The sequence below is a fragment of the Oncorhynchus kisutch genome, linkage group LG5 (assembly GCF_002021735.2).
Source record: "Oncorhynchus kisutch isolate 150728-3 linkage group LG5, Okis_V2, whole genome shotgun sequence".
Classification (NCBI taxonomy): Eukaryota; Metazoa; Chordata; class Actinopteri; order Salmoniformes; family Salmonidae; genus Oncorhynchus; species Oncorhynchus kisutch.
The window spans coordinates 1917280-1938672 of NC_034178.2; the positions used below are offsets into that span (position 1 = coordinate 1917280).

The 21393-nt window shown below is 49.2% G+C and overlaps 1 protein-coding gene across 21 annotated transcripts in view; it reads right to left on the reverse strand.

Annotated features, from left to right (window-relative positions):
- Window positions 1-220: 220 nt before the first annotated feature.
- Window positions 221-21393, reverse strand: part of LOC109906751 (peripheral plasma membrane protein CASK) — a 45472-nt gene continuing 24299 nt past the window's right edge. For 2 of the 21 annotated variants that reach the window (XM_031823981.1, XM_031824001.1), the window contains exons 6-28: window positions 20887-20989; window positions 20615-20793; window positions 20093-20215; window positions 18685-18768; window positions 18501-18600; window positions 17195-17212; window positions 15336-15457; window positions 15038-15115; window positions 14782-14862; window positions 13017-13205; window positions 12862-12940; window positions 12702-12787; window positions 12463-12567; window positions 12302-12370; window positions 12180-12215; window positions 11090-11128; window positions 10455-10651; window positions 10092-10207; window positions 8969-9049; window positions 8781-8861; window positions 5035-5237; window positions 2387-2491; window positions 221-1988 (exon numbers count right to left, since the gene is read on the reverse strand). In XM_031823981.1, coding sequence (XP_031679841.1) covers window positions 1812-1988; window positions 2387-2491; window positions 5035-5237; window positions 8781-8861; window positions 8969-9049; window positions 10092-10207; window positions 10455-10651; window positions 11090-11128; window positions 12180-12215; window positions 12302-12370; window positions 12463-12567; window positions 12702-12787; window positions 12862-12940; window positions 13017-13205; window positions 14782-14862; window positions 15038-15115; window positions 15336-15457; window positions 17195-17212; window positions 18501-18600; window positions 18685-18768; window positions 20093-20215; window positions 20615-20793; window positions 20887-20989 — 2451 coding nt within the window. In that variant the 3' untranslated portion in view covers window positions 221-1811. The remainder of the gene's footprint in view (window positions 1989-2386; window positions 2492-5034; window positions 5238-8780; window positions 8862-8968; window positions 9050-10091; window positions 10208-10454; window positions 10652-11089; window positions 11129-12179; window positions 12216-12301; window positions 12371-12462; window positions 12568-12701; window positions 12788-12861; window positions 12941-13016; window positions 13206-14781; window positions 14863-15037; window positions 15116-15335; window positions 15458-17194; window positions 17213-18500; window positions 18601-18684; window positions 18769-20092; window positions 20216-20614; window positions 20794-20886; window positions 20990-21393) is intronic. The other 19 variants (XM_031823990.1, XM_031823982.1, XM_031823994.1 and 16 more) reach the window with 19 other exon arrangements.

The window sequence follows — 21393 nt, forward strand, 5'->3', positions numbered from 1 at the left end:
TAAACAATCTGACAGTACAGATAGACTGCATTGTAGTGGACAATGTCTGACATCTTGTGGTCAATGGAAGCACTTGCATGACCATAATGTTCAGTGTAAGCAGACTACTGCATTGCATCACACACACAACCACCCATCCACACCTATAGCCACAGTCCACACATAGGGCCAAACCCGTCCACACGCACACACAGTAGAGGTGTACACTAGAGACTTTAGGGACTTATGAGACAGAACCCAAAGGCAGTTTACTTTGTCAACACTTAAAATGAAATATATTTTTTACAAAACAGAAAAGAAAAATAACATTTCATACCGAAGAGCTGCTTGTCATTTGCAGAGGGAACTTTACACAGGACTTTAAATGGTAACACTTTACTCCAGGCAGAGAGACATAACCCCTAAATAACACACTGTCAGAAGCATGACAAAGCAGTTTCTTTTTTTATGCTACGACAGTTCAAGACAGACACTACGCCCTTTTTACGACAGTGCTCATAAGGCGCTATGTCATGTCACCGCAAGTAAAGTGTTATAAAGAGTTTGTCACAATGAGCTCTTTTAGTATTATTATTATACACACACTGGCTCTTGGCATCACTCATATGACTTACGAACCACTGAAACATTTACACACCATAAAAATGCATCTCCTTCCATTGAACTTAAAACAGTAATACTCTTTTAAGACGACACAGTTCTGAAATGGCGGACCTATAGGATCGGACGTCCCACTCCGTATCCCCTCCCATTCCCACAACATATCAAATAGGGACAATTTACATACACAGCTCACTCTTATGGGCCTGCAGGACTGGGGGGTGTGCATAGGAGTCAGAGTCTTCTGCCCCAGCCGCATGCAGGGTGACAGCGTTCAATTATGTTGTTTTCTTCCCTCCTCCTGTCCGTAGATCCAGATAAGAGGGATGCCCTCTGGCTTGGACACCCGTGCTTTGGCGATGACCAAGGAGGAGAATCATCGCTTTACAGAGAGAAAGAGAGAGAGAAAGAAACAGAGGGGGGGAGAGCACCTGTTCTCGCCATTGTGCAAACTGAGATGTAAACAAACAGGGTATGTAGGGAATGAAGAGAGTTCAGGGGGGTGCTCCTTCAACGATTTGATTGACAGATACAGGGACCTATGAAATAAATAAAAGGAAGGGGACAGGGGCAGGGGTGTTCACTGTGCTTTTCTATCCGCCCAATAGGACGTGGTGTCACTGCGGCAGAGGCGACTGTGCGAGACCTCCGCTGTCTCTGAGGGGCGGAGCACGAAGAGTATGAGGCGGCCAATAGGAGTAAGGGGTCAGGGGGTCACACGGCAAGCTTCCGACTGACAACCATAGGAAATGCCTTATACAAGGTAAACAGCAACAAACACCCATCACCGTGTGTCACATCTGTCCTCCTCACTATCTCGCCTCAGACAGCTATCGCTGTAACGATACAAAAAGAAATAAGGTAGAAAATGTCCCCCCCCCCTCCATCCCCACCTTCAACTCTAAGAACAGGACCATATTCATTATTTTCTATTATATATATATATATATATGTATGTATATGTATACACACACAACATGTGCCTTTGAGGCAGTCGGTAAGGAGTGGAGAGGAAGACGACAGAAGTCACTGTTTTTCTTCAGGAGGACTGACTGAGGTTTCAGAGGTCCTTTTTCCTTCATTTTTTCCTTCATCCACACGGTTTCCACAGAGATGATCCACAGAGATGCATTGTAAAAGAAAACCGGGGTTTGTTGGGGAATGGGGGACGACAGTCAAGAGTTTGGTGTTGGTTGGTCTGGATTCAGGGGTTAATAAACCCAGGACACAGGAACCCACTGAGCGGTGGTACACACCAGGTTCACAGCCTCCTCCAGCAGACGGATGGTGTCGTCGATCTCGTTGTTGATGACGGTCTGGTCGAAGTAATGGGCGTAGGTCTTCTGGAGGCCCTCGGACTCCTTCTGCAGCCGCTGGAGGGAGTCATCCTAAAGGGAGGAGGAGAGGGAAGAAAGAGTCAGAATAACAGGGGAAGAAAATACCCTCCTTCCAGGCATTGTGGGAAGGGTCGAGTCACACAATGGAAAGAAAGATGAAATGGGACTCTGGAAGGATCTTAGTATACTCGAAAACAAACCATTTACACACAAACACAATACACACACCTATAAAAAGGAGTGTATATGAGCTAACCTACTTGTACATATCCAGTACTTACAGGCAGTTTCCTGCACCACTTGGGAAGCTTGGGTGCAAGGAGAAAGGCATGCCAAAGAAAAATCAACAGGAATGCAGACAGGACACAGGCAGTGGGATGGACTTTCACCACAGCAAAAACACAACCCAAAACATGACGGACACAGTAGCAGTGTGTGTTGGCCCTAACCTCGTTCATTCCAGGGGTGATAGTGGGAGCTGCGATGAACACAACGTAAGGGGCAAACTCAGCCGTCCTCAACACCTTGAGTGCCTGAAGAGAAACAAGAGATGACTGACAGAAAACTGACTAGTGAGCTACATTTAAAAACTCTCCACAGTATTAATAAACAGGAAGTGTATATTCAACTGGCAGAACATAAACTGAAGAGATGAATCAAGGTTAGGTTAAAGAGAGAGGGTTAGGTTAGAGTTAATGTTGGAGTTAAGGTCAGGTATATTTAGGTTAGATCATTAGATCATTAGATCAGCGTTCCACCATCACTGATTTTCTGCCGGTGGAATATATACTGCTTAATAAATACTGGACACACACACACCCCCACCTCACACACAGACAACCCCACCCATCCCCACCTCACACACAGACAACCCCACCCATCCCCACCTCACACACAGACAACCCCACCCATCCCCACCTCACACACAGACAACCCCACCCACCCCCACCTCACACACAGACAACCCCACCCATCCCCACCTCACACACAGACAACCCCACCCATCCCCACCTCACACACAGACAACCCCACCCATCCCCACCTCACAGACAGACAACCCCACCCACCCCCACCTCACACACAGACAACCCCACCCATCCCCACCTCACACACAGACAACCCCACCCATCCCCACCTCACACACAGACAACCCCACCCATCCCCACCTCACACACAGACAACCCCACCCATCCCCACCTCACACACAGACAACCCCACCCATCCCCACCTCACACACAGACAACCCCACCCATCCCCACCTCACACACAGACAACCCCACCCATCCCCACCTCACACACAGACAACCCCACACACCCCCACCTCACACACAGACAACCCCACCCATCCCCACCTCACACACAGACAACCCCACCCATCCCCACCTCACACACAGACAACCCCACCCATCCCCACCTCACACACAGACAACCCCACCCATCCCCACCTCACACACAGACAACCCCACCCATCCCCACCTCACACACAGACAACCCCACCCATCCCCACCTCACACAGACAACCCCACCCATCCCCACCTCACACACAGACAACCCCACCCATCCCCACCTCACACACAGACAACCCCACCCATCCCCACCTCACACACAGACAACCCCACCCATCCCCACCTCACACACAGACAACCCCACCCATCCCCACCTCACACACAGACAACCCCACCCATCCCCACCTCACACACAGACAACCCCACCCATCCCCACCTCACACAGACAACCCCACCCATCCCCACCTCACACACAGACAACCCCACCCATCCCCACCTCACACACAGACAACCCCACCCATCCCCACCTCACAGACAGACAACCCCACCCACCCCCACCTCACACACAAACAACCCCACCCACCCCCACCTCACAGACAAACAACCCCACCTCACAGACAACCCCACACACCCCATCCCACACACGGACAACCTCGCCCACCCATCCTCACCTCACACACAACCACGCCCACCCATCCCCCACCTCACACACAGACAACCTCGCCCACCCATCCCCACCTCACACACAGACAACCCCACCCACCCCCACCTCACACACAGACAACCCCACCCACCCCACAGACAAACAACCCCACCTAACACACAGACTACACCACCCACCCCCACCTCACAGACAAATAACCCCACCCGCCCCATCCCACACACAGACAACCTCACCCACCCATCCTCACCTCACACACAACCACGCCCACCAATCCCCCACCTCACACACAGACAACCTCGCCCACCCATCCCCACCTCACACACAGACGACCTCGCCCACCCATCCCCACCTCACACACAGACAACCCCACCCACCCCCACCTCACATACAGACAACCCCACCTCACACACAGAGAACCCCACCCACCCCCACCTCACAGATAAACAACCCCACCCATCCCCACCTCACAGACAAACAACTCCACCCCACACACAGACAACCCCACCTCACACACAGACAACCCCACACCCACCTCACAGACAAACAACCCCACCCCACACACAGACAACCCCACCCATCCCATCCCCACCTCACACAGACACCCTCGCACACCCATCCCCACCTCACACACAGACAACCTCACCCACCCATCCCCACCTCACACAGACAACCCCGCCCGCCACCCATCCCCACCTCACACACAGACAACCCCACCCACCCCCACCTCACACACAGATAACCCCACCCAGCTCACAGACAAACAACCCCACCCCACACACAGACAACCCCACCCATCCCATCCCCACCTCACACAGACACCCTCGCACACCCATCCCCACCTCACACACAGACAACCTCACCCACCCATCCCCACCTCACACAGACAACCCCGCCCGCCACCCATCCCCACCTCACACACAGACAACCCCACCCACCCCCACCTCACACACAGACAACCCCGCCCACCCATCCCCACCTCATACACAGACAACCCCGCCCGCCCACCCATCCCCACCTCGCACACAGACAACCCCACCCACCCCCACCTCACACACAGATAACCCCACCCAACCATCCCCACCTCACACACAGACAACCCCACCCCACCTCACACACACACACAACCCCACCTCACACAGACACCTACCTGTGGTTCCACGTCCAGTATGGAGATCATACCCTGCTGGTGGATCTGGCGGATGGTCTCTAGCCGCGTGCCGTACATGGCGTCCTCGTGACTACCGTACTCCAGGTAGTCATTGTTACTGATGTCCTGCATCATCTGGTCATGTGTCACAAAGTAGTAGTTCTTCCCATTCTCCTCGTCCTTCTTTGGAGGTCTGGTTGTGTCTGTGGGGAGGGAGAGAGAGGGGGAATGGGAGGGAGAGAGGGGGAATGGGAGGGAGAGAGGGAAAGAGAGAGAGAGAGGGGGAATGGGAGGGAGAGAGAGAGGGAAAGGGAGGGAGAGAGGGGGAATGGGAGGGAGAGAGGGGGAATGGGAGGGAGAGAGGGGGAATGGGAGGGAGAGAGGGGGAATGGGAGGGAGAGAGGGAAAGACAGGGAGAGAGGGAAAGGGGGGAGCGAGAGAGGGAAAGGGGGGAGCGAGAGAGGGAAAGGGGGGAGAGAATTAGGGAGGGGTAAGTGATATAACCTGAATGGAGGTTCCTACACTCAAGTATTCTCTTAGTGCATAGATGTCCATGTAGTGTTGGTAATGGTAGTAGTGGTGGTGGTAGTAGTGGTAGTAGCGGTAGTAGTGGTGGTGGTAGTAGCGGTAGTAGTGGTAGTGGTGGTAGTAGTGGTGGTGGTAGTAGCGGTAGTAGTGGTAGTAGTAGCTGTAGTAGTGGGGGGGTAGTAGCGGTGGTAGTGGTAGTAGCTGTGGTAGCGGTAGTAGTGGTATTAGTGGCGGTTGTGGTGGTAGCGGTATTAGTGGTATTAGTGGTGGTAGCGGTATTAGTGGTATTAGTGGTGGTAGCGGTAGTAGTGGTGGTAGTGGTATTAATGGCGGTTGCGGTGGTAGCGGTAGTAGTGGTATTAGTGGTGGTAGCGGTAGTAGTGGTATTAGTGGTGGTAGCGGTATTAGTGGTGGTAGCGGTAGTAGTGGTGGTAGTGGTATTAGTGGCGGTTGTGGTGGTAGCGGTAGTAGTGGTATTAGTGGTGGTAGTGGTAGTAGCGGTACTAGTGGTATTAGTGGTGGTAGTAGCTGTAGTAGTGGGGGGTAGTAGCGGTGGTAGTGGTAGTAGTGGTATTGGTGGTAGTGGTATCGGTAGTAGTGGTAGTAGTGGTATTAGTGGTGGTAGTGGTATTAGTGGTGGTAGTGGTATTAGTGGTGGTAGCGGTAGTAGCGGTGGTAGTGGTATTAGTGGTGGTAGTGGTATAGTGGCGATTGTGGTGGTAGCGGTAGTAGTGGTAGTAGTGGTGGTAGTGGTATTAGTGGTGGTAGCAGTAGTAGTGGTATTAGTGGTGGTAGTGGTATTAGTGGTGGTAGCAGTAGTAGTGGTATTAGTGGTGGTAGTGGTATTAGTGGTAGTAGTGGTATTAGTGGTGGTAGTGGTATTAGTGGTGGTAGTGGTGGTAGTGGTATTAGTGGTGGTAGTGGTATTAGTGGTGGTAGCGGTATTAGTGGTGGTAGCGGTATTAGTGGTGGTAGCGGTATTAGTGGTGGTAGCGGTATTAGTGGTGGGAGCGGTAGTAGTGGTGGGAGCGGTAGTAGTGGTGGGAGCGGTAGTAGTGGTGGTATTAGTGGTGGCGGTGGTAGTAGTGGTATTAGTGGTGGTGGTAGTAGTGGTAGTGGTAGTAGCGGTAGTAGTAGTGGTAGTAGTAGCTGTAGTAGTGGGGGGGTAGTAGCGGTGGTAGTGGTAGTAGCTGTGGTAGCGGTAGTAGTGGTATTAGTGGTAGTGGTGGTAGCGGTAGTAGTGGTATTAGTGGTAGTAGTGGTGGTAGTGGTATTAGTGGTGGTAGTGGTATTAGTGGTGGTAGTGGTATTAGTGGTGGTAGCGGTATTAGTGGTGGTGGCGGTATTAGTGGTGGTAGTGGTAGTAGTGGTATTAGTGGTAGCGGTAGTAGTGGTATTAGTGGTAGTAGTGGTAGTAGTGGTGGTGGTAGTAGTGGTAGTAGTGGTGGTGGTAGTAGTGGTAGTAGTTGTGGTAGTAGTGATAGTAGTTGTGGTGGTAGTAGCGGTAGTAGTGGTGGTAGCGGTAGTAGTGGTAGTAGCGGTGGTAGTAGTGGTAGTAGTAGCGGTAGTAGTGGTAGTGGTGGTAGCGGTAGTGGCGGTGGTAGTAGTGGTATTAGTGGTAGCGGTAGTCGTTATTAGCGGTAGTAGTAGTGGTGGTGGTAGTGGTAGTAGTAGCGGGAGAGGTAGCGGTATTAGTGGTGGTAGTGGTATTAGTGGTGGGGGTGGTAGTAGTGGTGGTGGTAGAAGCGGCAGTAGTAGCGGTAGTAGTGGTGGTAGTGGTAGTAGTGATATTAGTGGTGGTAGCAGTAGTAGCGGTAGTAGTGGTAGTAGCCGTAGTAGTGGTAATAGTAGTGGTGGTAGTATTGGTAATAGTAGTGGTGGTAGTAGTGGTAGTGGCGGTGGTGGTGGTGGTGGCGGTAGTGGAAGGAGTGGTAGTAGTAGTGGCGGTAGTGGTAGTAGTAGCGGTAGTAGTGGTGGTAGTAGTGGTAGTAGTGGCGGTAGTGGTGGTAGTAGTAGTAGTGGTAGTTGTGGTGGTAGCAGTGGTAGTAGTGGTGGTAGTGGTAGTAGTGGTGGTGGTGGTAGTGGTGGTAGTAGTGGTGGTGGTGGTAGTAGCAGTGGTAGTGGTGGTAGTAGCGGTGGTAGTGGTAGCAGTGGTAGTAGTAGTAGCGGTGGTAGTATTAGTAGTGGTAGTAGCGGTTGTAGTGGTAGCAGTGGTAGTAGTGGTGGTAGCGGTAGTAGTGGTGGTAGCGGTAGTAGTGGTGGTAGTGGTATTAGTGGTAGTAGTAGTAGTAGTGGTGGTAGTAGCGGTGGTAGTGATAGTAGTGGCAGTAGTGGTGGCAGTAGCGGTGGTAGCAGTGGTGGTAGTAGTGGTGGTTGTGGCGGTAGTAATGGTAGTAGTGGTGGTGGTGGTGGTAGCGGTAGTGGTAGTAGCGGTGGTAGTAGTGGTGATAGTTGTAGTAGCGGTGGTAGTAGCGGTAGCGGTGGTAGTAGTGGTAGTGGTGGTAGTAGCGGTAGTAATGGTGGTAGTAGTAGTGGTAGTAGTAGTAGCGGCAGTATTGGTGGTAGTGGTGGTAGCGGTATTAGTGGTGGTAGTAGTAGTAGCGGCAGTAGTGGTGGTAGTGGTGGTAGCGGTATTAGTGGTGGTAGTAGTAGTAGCGGCAGTAGTGGTGGTAGTGGTAGTAGCAGTGGTAGTAGTAGTAGTAGCGGCAGTAGTGGTGGTAGCGGTGACAGTAGTGGTAGTAACGGTGGAAGTTGTGGTAGTAGCGGTGGTAGTAGTGGTGGTAGTGGTAATATCAGTGGAAGTTGTGGTAGTAGCGGCAGTAGTGGTGGTAATGATGGTAGTAGTGGTAGTAGCGGTAGTAGTGGTAGCAGCGGTGGTAGTGGTGGTAGTGTCGGTAGCGGTGGTAGTTGTGGTAGTGGTAGCAGCGGTGGTAGTGGTGGCGGTAGTAGTAGCGGTGGTGGTAGTGGTAGTAGCGGTGGAAGTTGTGGTAGTAGCGGTGGTAGTAGTGATGATAGTGGTAGTAGCGGCAGTAGTGATGGTAATGATGGTAGTAGTGGTAGTAGCGGTGGTAGTAGTGGTAGTAGCGGCAGTGGTGGTGGTAGCGGTGGTAGTGGTGTTAGTGCCGTAGTGGCGTTAACGGTAGTAGTGGTAGTAGTTGTGGTAGTGGTGGTAGTGGTGGTAGTGGTGGCAGTGGTAGTAGCGGTGGTAGGTCTCTTACGAGGAATGGGATAGGCAAATCGGTCTGGGTGCTTCGTGATGAGCGTGTTCTTGATGTGCCTCCTGCCAACTCCATGGGCCCCTGGGAAGAGAGACACACATAAGACAATGAGACAGAGATGTTAAATAATGTGTTGTCAACTGTTCCCCTCTAGTTAACACTACCTAAGAACCATCTGTCTAACGTACCCAACAAAACAAGCGTTTTCCTCTTGAATGCAGGCAGTTTGACCACCTCTTCATACGTGACCAGGTCTAGTTGGTCAAACACTGAAACAGAGAAGGTGAAAGGCATTAGAGATGTTCACTGAGAGCCATAGGAATAATGGAACACAGACACAATGGAAGTGGGTCGTCTGTAGTGCACAGCACAGGAAGGTGAATCAAATGAATGGCTTAAATAAAGAATGGATCGCTGAAATAAGTTTACTGATAACAGTGTGAAAAAGATTGCGGTTTGTTTTTGCCATCTAAAGGGCCTACATGTGATTGGAATTATTTTACATCACATCAATACTTCAGGTCTGTGAGAGACGGACAAACCAGGACACATAAAACCCAAAACGAGAAAGAACAAATTAAACAGCGAGACAGAAGTGGACTGACGTCAAACAAGGAAAAGAGCGTGAATGAAGTAGAGGATAGAGGGAGAGAAACAGAGGAGGGCATCGTTGGGCATCATTCAGAGTTACTTACATGCAGCCAAGCCATTGGGTAAGAGACGCATGAAAGATGGACAGAACAGAGGGAAGGAGGGAGGGGAGGGTTAATAGAAGAAAAGGTAAATTAAAAACATTACAGTACATAGCTTGGACTCGGAGGCCAGGTTGTTAATGGCAGGAGCGTTAGACATGTAACATTGAGACAACGTTTAGAGAGGAGCTCTTTGAGGGAGGAAAGGGGCCTGTTCTGAGGGAAGAGCATGCAGCATTAGTCAGATTCAGTTGGAAACCATTCCACAGACAGTACAGTAGTAAGCTAAGCATTTAGCTCTACAGACCGGGAATGTCTTTATTATACAATAAAAAAATACTCCATTCAGAATTGAGACTATATTTTGGCCAGTGAATAAAGCTTCAAGAGAATATCTGGCATATTCCATCTGAATGCATCATACAATATAAAATACAACGGAAACATCTGGAACACTTGGAATATCTTATAGCCAACACTTTTACACACACACACACACACACACACACACACACACACACACACACACACACACACACACACACACACACACACACACACACACACAGAATAAATCATTGGTTTCTGATTGTATTATTAAAGCATGCTGTGTGTGTACCTGCGTTGTGCTTGGCCAGGTACTTGTCTTTGTACTGTTTCTTCTTCTTGCCAAACCAGGTACAGCTGGCCTGCTGCTCCTGCTTAGTCTTCTCCATGGCTATACACGCCACACGCCTGGGTATGGGGGTAAAATGTAAGGAAATAAAAGAAACTTCACTGATTATTCCTAATTATTTGAATTCTGTGGTAACGGCCCCCAAGACCAAAGACCAGAGATTAAGTCAAATTTCTGCTTAACATTTGGGAAAAGTTCTTCTTGCATTGTAATTTCAATCCACTTCCTGAATTGGAAATGGAATTGGAACGAAAGCACCAACCCTGCTGGGTTTTACAGTATGGGTTCCATGGGTTCTGTCCTCACCACTCTTGTAGTTCTGGTGACGGTATGAGCCCTGCGGTTCCGTTCTTAGTGTTCTCCAGCTTGCCCTGCCACCAGTTGTGGTCATCCTTACTGATGATCTGGATGATGTCACCCACCCGGAAGCGGATCCCGGCCTCCTTACAGGGAATGAGGTCATCCTTGGCAGGGTCGTACTCAAACTGGGCACGCACGTAGATCTGAGGGAGGAAACCGAGGAATGTGATTGGTCAGGGCCGCTGATCTGGGAGGGAATAGGGGGACTGATTGATCAAGCTGGAGGTATGGAGGAAAGAGGTGATTTTGATTGGTCAAGCTCCTGACGAGAGCTGTACGGGACACTGATTGGTCGAAATGGCCACAATCGACACAGTAAACAAGAAGCAAAGAGGCGGAGGAGAGAAGAAGAAGAGTCGGGCGAAAAAGAGAAAGCAAATAAGGCAACATCAAAGAAAGCTTTACCGTTTTAATCGTTCTGGTTGCCCCTGATTGGCTACATCTTACGCGCAAACGACCAACCATTTTAATGGAGGGGAAGGGGGATTATGGACGCCAGCTAATGTTGGATCTGCAAGAGCTACAATGAGGGACATACTGCATGGGATCTACTGCTACTTGGATCCACTGAGAGATCTTACCTTGATGGACATTTTGTCCTTGATGACAGGTCTGGAGATCTAGGGGGTTGAGAGCATCACACACATCATGCAGTAGAAAACATACGGGACATCGACAAAGGAGGTGAGAGAGTGAGGAGGACGGGCTACGACACAGGGAGACAGGCTACGACAGGGAGACAGGCTACGACAGGGAGAATTTGCAATGAGGCCCTTTATCTCCTTCTCCACAGTCATGGATATCATATGAAGAAAGTTGGAGGTATTTTTGTGCGCCAATGCTAACTAGCATTAGCGCAATGACGATGTCTAAAGTCAATGCACTAACACTTGTTAGCCCTAGTTAGCAACTTCCTTCAAACTGCATGCAGAGACATAAATGGTATCCACAAGTTCCACTGATTCTGGGGAAGTAGATAAAGGGCCTCATTGCCAAAATCACGAAGTATCCCTTTAATACATGCAGGGGTTATTTAAGATGACATGGATCCAAATGATGTTTGACACATACACAGATTTATACACACACAGACGTACACACACACACACACAGACGTACACACACAGACGTACACACACACACACACACAGACATGTACACGCACACACAGACGTACACACACACACACACACACAGACGTACACACACAGACACACAGACGTACACACACAGACGTACACACACACACACACAGACATGTACACGCACACACAGACGTACACACACAGACGTACACACACACACACAGACGTACACACACACACACACAGACGTACACACACAGACAGACATGTACACGCACACACAGACGTGTACACACACACACACACACACACACAGACGTGTACACACACACACAGACGTACACACACACACACAGACGTACACACACACACAGACGTACACACACACAGACACACAGACGTGTACACACACACAGACACACAGACGTGTACACACACACAGACGTGTACACACACACACATGCGAGTCCACACACACAAAAACAAGCAAATGGTGTCCCTGGTCTAGACAAAGCCATGTGAGAGGAGGAGTCAGACATCAGAGAAGAGAGGGAGTGGAGGAGTCAGGGAAGTCTATAGCTCTCACCTGTCGTCCTTTAGGCTGGATGGTAGAGGGCAGATCCTACAAGCACACACAGAGTTAACACACATCTAATACAGCACAATAGATTCATCTGACAGAAGCGATATCGAGCCACAGCTCCTCACCAGGATGGAGCTAGTGACACTAGCATGGCCGTTCGCTGGCGACTGTCTGGATAGGTCGGGGGACTCTTTCTGCAGACACACATGAACAAAAGAACATGTGAAAAATATCAACAGAAAATGACTTATAACTGAAGAATAGAACGCTTCTTTACCTCATTTACCTGATTTTCTAGAGACACAAGAGAATCGGTCCATACCTCGCAAGACATGGACTGTGACCGGTAGCTGGGTACGATCTTAAAGGTAACACTCCCTCGCATTTCCCTCTGTGGGGACACAACATTATCATCAAATGATCACAACCAATAAGAGCCTTCCACTGATACACACGTACTGTATAAAGACAAAACTAGCTGATTGGACAATGGTGAGAACGAGAGAATCTGATTGGACAACACACCAGCATCTTCTGGAGCTGTTCTACGGTCTGATTGGCAACGCTGATCCCGTTGATCTCTCTGATCTCATCGCCGACATGCAGCGTACCTACAAGAAGACAGAGGGTGAATGTGGGTCTGTTTGTGGTCAGGTGTACGGCATATTCCAAAAGTGTACTGTACCTTGTCTGTGGATCATTCCTCCGTGCATGATACGGGCCACGATGCAGTGGTTCAGATCATTCATCTTCAGAGTGATGCCCTGAAGAGGTCAAGGGTGAAAGGTCAAATAGGAAGACTCAGTAAATGTGTGTGGTTGGTGTTTGTGTGTGTCGTACCATAGGTTCGTCAGTGTTCTTCTGGAACTGAACCAGGCGTACTCGAGTCACGTTCTCCAGGTCCATGTCCCCGTTGGTGCTCTCGGGAGAGTCTCCGTTCAGGTAGGGTGAGGTGGGCGGGGGGGTCACCCTCAGAGCCTCGTCACTGTACACCTCATGGGCCACCACGTCATGGGTCTGGAGCAAGGCCTACACACACACACACACACAATAAGACACACCCTCACACAGACACCTACAGCAGACAATGAGTGTGTAATATGGCCTTTTAAACAACAGGGGGCGCACAAGGCACTAACTAAATTATTATTGGTCACACTTGGCTTATTGTGTGTAACAGTGTGAGATGGTTTCTACTTAAGACGTATTTGCTTGGTCTTCCTAAATGAAACATGAGTGACAAAAGGACTGGGGAAACTACTATGGGTCTACACAAAAAGACTTGTATCCAGATGGAATATACGTTCTTAAAAAAAGAAATCTTGGTCACCAGGGAAGGGGGACCCCCCCTTCTTTATATCCAGGCCACTGTGTCAGTCTGTAGTCTGAGCGAAAAGCAGAGGGCTCTAGCGTTGAGATGTCAGTACAGAAATACCTGTGGGTCAGAGACTAAGCTGAGGTAAGAGGATGGAGAACCAAACACAACTCAGCTTTAAAAAGGTGCACTATGCACAAATCATTTCCTGGTTGCTAAAGTTCGAATGGTTCGCCTAATTTCAGTTTATGTGACAAAACAAGAACGTTTAGAGAATCATTGTACCATCTAAACCATTGAAATATATTTTCCACCAAAAATGACTGTTTGAAGCTGATGTAAAAAAACTAAAGTAAAAGATGCAAACACAAAACTTAAGAATGGGAAGCATAGAAATAGTGCACATAGAACAGATGTAACGCTTCTTAGACTTGCTTTCAATGAGAATGACAGATCTATAACTAACATTTCTATGTGAATTTGGTCAGGTCGCCCAAAAGTGACATATTTCAGCTTAAACTGTAACAGACAAGCACAGATCTTTCTGCCATTGAAATCCTTGGGGCCACCAGAGCATTTTTTAGGGTCGCCTAAGTCCAAATACATTTTCGTGATGGTAAAAGCTTTTAGACTTAAAACAGATAAAGTATTTAGAAAAGATAATGGACCAATATATTTTTTACATTGTAATCTTTTAAGAACTAATGATCACCAAAATAAAAGCTAGATAGTCAGGAAGAATGGAAAATTCCAAAAACAATTAATTTAGCAGTATAGAACACAGCATCAGCCATGGCAAAATGCATAGAATTGCAGGGAATTCGCTTTAAAACTCCTAAATGTTCTCAGCTCCATGGAAAAATTGGTAGAATTGCAGGAAATTGGCTTAAAAACGCAAAACTCTCTCTACCTGACACCAGAGAAGAGATGAAGAGAGAACAGAGAGAGAAAGATTAGGAAAAGCAGAGGGAGCTTTTTTTTAAAAATTCTGTTCTTTTGTTGGCAGTAACAGCTAGGGCTGGGTGGGCGGAGCAGGATGTCTGCAGCCTCACTAGCCCAACCCATAACCCTGGCTGCTACACCTGACAGCCCCTTCCCTCAGTCTTGCTAATCTAACAGATTACTCCCTCCCTCACTGGGGTCTATAGTGGACATTTGTTTACACACACACACACACACACACACACACACACACACACACACACACACACACACACACACACACACACACACACACACACACACACACACACACACACACACACACACAGAGAGATGGAGATGGCCCACCATGAAGTGTGGCTGTGTGAGGATCCTCCGGAGTTCCTTGGCCTCCATGTTGTCAGGGTAACAGGAGATTGTCTCCAGTACCTACGGATAAGAGGAGGGAGAGGAAGTACAATATCATATAAGAGCATCAACACTTAATACAACACATTAACAAACCCCCAAACACTAACCAAAACAACAAGATAAAGTATTTAACAAGCGCTAGTCCCAGAAGAAAAGAGGTGTCCCACCTTGATGTCGTGACCAGGCCACTCACCTCTTTGGCTCTCTGTACTCCATCACTGGCAGGGTTCCTGATCTGAGGAGACGACCTGGTGTTGATCTGGTCATAGAGCTGCAACACCAGGGGGAGACAGCCATTATTATTCACTCATCTTTTACATATCCCTCCTCACATACCACTTTTTGTATTAAATGTTGCTTTAGAAATAAAATGCATTTTCATTCCCAAACGATTTACCAAATGAATAATGTGGTGTGTCTGAGCGCTTTACTTGTGTCAAAGTGCCACCTAGTGGACTTGACATGAACCTGCATGTATGTAGCCCACTCACGTCCAGCAGTGTGTGTAGGTGTTGGTCCTGGAAGACGCTGTGTAAGAAGTCCAGATCTTTCTCACTGCAGTCGGTCAGAGCATGAATCTCCTCCAGGCTGTCCAGCACCTGGGATACTGCCCCTACACACACACACACACACACACACACACACACACACACAGGTTATAACATATACACACGCAAACACACACTAATTGTAAGTAGCCAGTACCATAAAAACACAAACATTTAGATTTAACACACACAAAAAACACACAAGACAAACACATTTACAGACACCGCAAACACACGCAGACACCGCACACACACACACAAACAGAGACACCGCGCGCGCGCACACACACACACACACACAGAGACACCGCGCACACATACACAGAGACACTGCGCACACACACACACAGAGACAGCGTGCACACACACATAGACAGCACACACACACACACAGAAAACACACTACACACACACACACACAAAGACACAACACACACACACAAAGACAACACACAGAGACAGCGCGCACGCACACACACACAGACAGTGCAAGCACACACACACACACAGAGACAACGCACGCACACACACACACAGAGACAACGCGTGCACACACACAGACAGCACGCACACACACACAGAGACAGAGCACACACACACACACAGATATCGCGCACACACACACACATCGTGCACACGTGCACACAGCATGCACACAGCGTGCACATACACAGAGCACACACGCACACACACTGCGTGCACACACACACAGACAGCATGTGCACACACACAGAGACAACACACACACACAGAGACAGTGCACACGCACACAGATAGACAGCGCGTGCGCATACACACACAGAGACAGTGTGCACACACACAGAGACAGCACACACACACACACACAAAGACACTACACACACACGGACAGCGCAAGCACACACACACAGACAGCACACACACACACACACACACACACAATGCGTGCACACACACAGACAGGGTGCACACACACAGACAGGGTGCACACACACACACAGAGACAGAGCACACACACACACACACACACACACACACAGAGACAGCGCATACACACACACAGACACACCACACACACACAGACACACCGCACACACACAGAGACACCACACACAGACACCGCACACAGACACCGCACAGACAGCTAGAAACAGAAGGTGTCAGACTAGAGTACCTGCTACATGCAGCAAAAGCAACAGAGAGACGCAGAACAGAATAGAACAGAACAGAGGTACATCCCATCATCAATATGACAGATTAGACAGGAAGGAAGGAATAAACCATATCACATGGGATGGAGATAATGGTATGGAGGTCAGGTCATGTGATTGGTTAGTTCAGGTTAGTGAAGGCTGGATCTAGAGATTGTATGGAAGACTAAAGTTAGTTGCCATGCTGCTTGTATAACATAGAAAAACACTTCACACATAACAAGAGGTTTGAAGACTGAACACTCAGTTTGTCCTCCAAGGCCATGACAGGTCCAGATTGCACACGCCACTGACAACGGTTGTGATTGGATCAAATGGAAGCCGTGCAGGCGCGCGTCCACCTCATTAGCTGTTGGTGGTGAGTGACATCACAATGCACACAGATTCTACTTCCCAATACTTCTGATTGGCTTTCTGTCCATCTCAGCTTGGAGTTCAATTCACCCCCATCAACTGACACCCAGTCAGATACTGTTTCAAATAGGTAAGGAAGCTGTTTTAGAGTATTGGGACGTGAGTCATCAAGGGTGCTACGAGGGAGGGGGGAGGGTAGTTTAATAGATGGTGATGATGTCATGATGTCACACCAGGAAGCTACCTGGGGATACCTACTTTCAGCAGCTAGCAGTCCTACAGAGAGCGCCGCATTGAAACACCACCACAGAGAAGACAATAGAGAGGAAAGATTCAGCAGACAAGAGAAAGAGAGAAAAGAGGAGGCCAGGAAGAATGAAAGACAAGGCAGACAGAGAGACAGAGAGAGAGACAGAGAGAGAGAGTAAGCAAAAAGCAGAGGCTGTGTTGACTCTAGAAGAGTCTGGAGCTGTAGGTATCTGGCTAATGTCTCAAAGATGCCATTTGGAGGAAAATAGGTCATTTACTCGTACACTGCTCTGCCCCCTCCTCTCCCAACACACACAGCCACACCCCACAGGAAAGTGAATTCCACCCCTAAGCATTTTCTTTTTTTAAACAAGGGCAAAAGGCAGAGTGATGCAATGAGGCTGTCTGGTCTCATAAGAGGAAGACCAGACTATATTGTCTCCAATGCTTTTTCTATGACTCACTTGGACTCTGTACCGCTCCAATTTCTACCAAAGTTTGTCAGATGTTTTCATCCTGAAAAGTGGTCACGTCACACCATCTGTTGTGCAGACGCAGCTACACGCCTTAATCCCACATGCACTGTTTCATTTCACCATTTTAGACGGAGCCTATTAAAAGGCCACTAACAAGACCTACAAAACAGATGGCGTGGGACACGCCCTTATCACAACATTACAGCCCTTTTGTTAGGTCTGAGAACATCTGACAAACATAGCATTCAGAGCAGTAGGCTATTTGACAGAGAGGGCAGCAGGTAGTAGATAGACTCTTTGTTCCCCCGGTGATAACATCCATAGGGAGTGACAGTGCACCCCGAGACAGAGACAGGGAAGTGAGGGCATTGGGCAACGCTAGCCTGGACACTTCTGTTTCCTTTTCCCAGCAATCAGGGGGATGTATAAGAAGGCCGAGGCTAGCACAGAGACCAGGGCCTGAAAGTTCCACTGCTGATCTGAACACTGGATTGGCTGTGTGGTTAGCTACTGACTGTCATCTGATTACCAGGAAATGAGATAACATTGAGGCTTGGTTGAGGTTGAGGAGCTTACAACAGTGATAGAAAGGTCAAATCATCATTATCGGTCTTACATGATGAGAATCCTTTTCTGTTACCGCAGAAGTTGGCTATAGTTGTTGAAAACTATGAGAATTCAAACATGTGCAACATCGTCAGGGGTGTGCTTCAGGACTGCCCGTGGGACAATGAGCTAGCAACACAAACCACCTAAGCGATTGTTGCCATGACATCCGTTCCCCTGACACAGCTCGGCTTGGGTGTTGACGGCAACAGGAGGAGAGGGGCGGGTCTTACCTGAGGAGGTGGGGTCTTCAGAGAAGTCAGGCATCTCCTCTGGTGGGTCTCCGTAGAAGGAGTTAAACTTGTGGCTGGAGACAGCAGCCAACACTGCCCCCTACGACAACACAAGGAACATGAATGTATTGACTGATTGAAGAGCATCAATGGTGTGTGTGTGTGTGTGTGTGTGTGTGTGTACCTTGAGCTTCCTCCTTGCATTAAACTTCCTCAGCTGCTCCACCGTCTCTGGCAGGTGGATCTTGTAGGCATACCTGTCCCTCTCCTGGAGGGAGAACACACAGAGAGGTGAATACCTGTCCCTCTCCTGGAGGGAGAACACACAGAGAGGTCAATACCTGTCCCTCTCCTGGAGAGAGAACACACAGAGAGGTGAATACCTGTCCCTCTCCTGGAGGGAGAACACACAGAGAGGTAAATACCTGTCCCTCTCCTGGAGGGAGAACACACAGAGAGGTGAATACCTGTCCCTCTCCTGGAGGGAGAACACACAGAGAGGTGAATACCTGTCCCTCTCCTGGAGGGAGAACACACAGAGAGGTAAATACCTGTCCCTCTCCTGGAGAGAGAACACACAGAGAGGTGAATACCTGTCCCTCTCCTGGAGAGAACACACAGAGAGGTGAATACCTGTCCCTCTCCTGGAGAGAGAACACACAGAGAGGTAAATACCTGTCCCTCTCCTGGAGGGAGAACACACAGAGAGGTGAATACCTGTCCCTCTCCTGGAGGGAGAACACACAGAGAGGTGAATACCTGTCCCTCTCCTGGAGGGAGAACACACAGAGAGGTAAATACCTGTCCCTCTCCTGGAGAGAGAACACACAGAGAGGTGAATACCTGTCCCTCTCCTGGAGAGAACACACAGAGAGGTGAATACCTGTCCCTCTCCTGGAGAGAGAACACACAGAGAGGTAAATACCTGTCCCTCTCCTGGAGGGAGAACACACAGAGAGGTGAATACCTGTCCCTCTCCTGGAGAGAGAACACACAGAGAGGTGAATACCTGTCCCTCTCCTGGAGAGAGAACACACAGAGAGGTGAATACCTGTCCCTCACAGACCGGTGAATACCTGTCCCTCTCCTGGAGGGAGAACACACAGAGAGGTGAATACCTGTCCCTCTCCTGGAGAGAGAACACACAGAGAGGTGAATACCTGTCCCTCTCCTGGAGAGAGAACACACAGAGAGGTGAATACCTGTCCCTCACAGACAGGTGAATACCTTTCCCTCACAGACAGGTGAATACCTGTCCCTCACAGACAGGTGAATACCTGTCCCTCACAGACAGGTGAATACCACACTAATAAAGGCAAAACACTACAACACAGGTTCCATTCAATAAAGTGGAGTGTATTCTCTGGGTTGTGAAAGTAGCTGATGCAGGGCGCCGTCTCCTGACAGGGAGGAAGTTATGAGGAAACCACAACTAACCCAGTGTTAGTTTCACATCTGGTTATAATCATGTGTTACAGTTGGGGTTAAGTGTGTGTCTGCATATTCAGCATCTTGCAGACAGGGCTTTTAGTGTGTGTGCATGCATGTGAATGTGTGTGTGTGTATCAGTGTGTCTGCATGTTTGTTCCCACCTTAAGCCAGGGGTGGTTGAGGGCTTCGTAGACAGTGATCCTCTCTGCAGGGTCCAGCATCAGCATGCGACGCACCAGGTCCTTGGCGCTCTCTGAGATGTGGCTCCACTGGCGTGGGTTCATCTAGAGGGGAGGGACACACACACACACACGCTCTCAGATGGATGTAGGGCTGCAGCAACCGAGGGAATGCCAGATACGTTTATCACCTTGGGCACAGTATATACCTGGAGCTTTTTAACCTAGCTATAGATATAGAAGGAAGGTTGCCATGTAACCCCCACCAGGCCCAGAAGACAGAATGAGGACTGTTCTACATGGTACATTCTGAATGCTCTGGATGGTCCTCAATAAGGCCTTGATGGAAATGCAGCTGAGGCAACTTTCCAAGCCATAGCTTGTGGTTGTTAACCACGTGCAATGATGGTTGGTTGGATGGTTGGATGGTTGGTTGGTTGGTTGGATGGTTGGATGGTTGGGGTGTGTGTGTGTGTTAGAGGGCAGTTTTGGAAAATCAACTACTACCTTATATTTCCCCTTAATGATAGCCTCAAACAGGCGTTCCTTGGTACCGTAGAAGGGCAGGCAGCCAGACAGCAGGATGAACAGGATGACTCCACAGCCCCACACGTCGACAGGCTTCCCATACGGCTCTCTCTTCACCACCTCTGGGGCCATGAAGTGGGGCGTGCCTACTCGACCTGGGGAGGAATGGGGGGTTCGAGTGTGGGTTTACACACAGATACGAGAGGAGAGAATGACAAATACACAGTCCCAGAGTGAATATAGAGTACCTCCTGCCACCAGGCCTGATTCTCCTAGTTGTATGGCCACTCCAAACCCCCCCAGCTTGACAGGAGCTGAGTTCTCCTTAGAGGCCAGCAGGACACAGTGAGGCTACAGAGAGAGAGAGAGAGAGAGAGAGAGAGAGAGAGACACACAGAGAGAGACACAGAGAGAGATGGAGGGATTGGGTTGAAGCTTCATAAAAAAAGTGCTCCATTTTGTACCATCCTATTGTAGTAAAACCTTGGTAGTGCTGGAACTAAAGGGTTCCTAGATGGGACAAAGGCAGAGGGCTACCTGCTTTACTGCAGAAACACTCCAACTGATATCGAAGAGGAGAAAGGAGGACGACGACACTGGACAGATAGAGAGAACACCAGAGAAAGGAGGAAGAGAGGAGAAAGGAGGACGACGACACTGGACAGATAGAGAGAACACCAGAGAAAGGAAGAGGAGAGGAGAAAGGAGGACGACGACACTGGACAGATAGAGAGAACACCAGAGAAAGGAGGAGA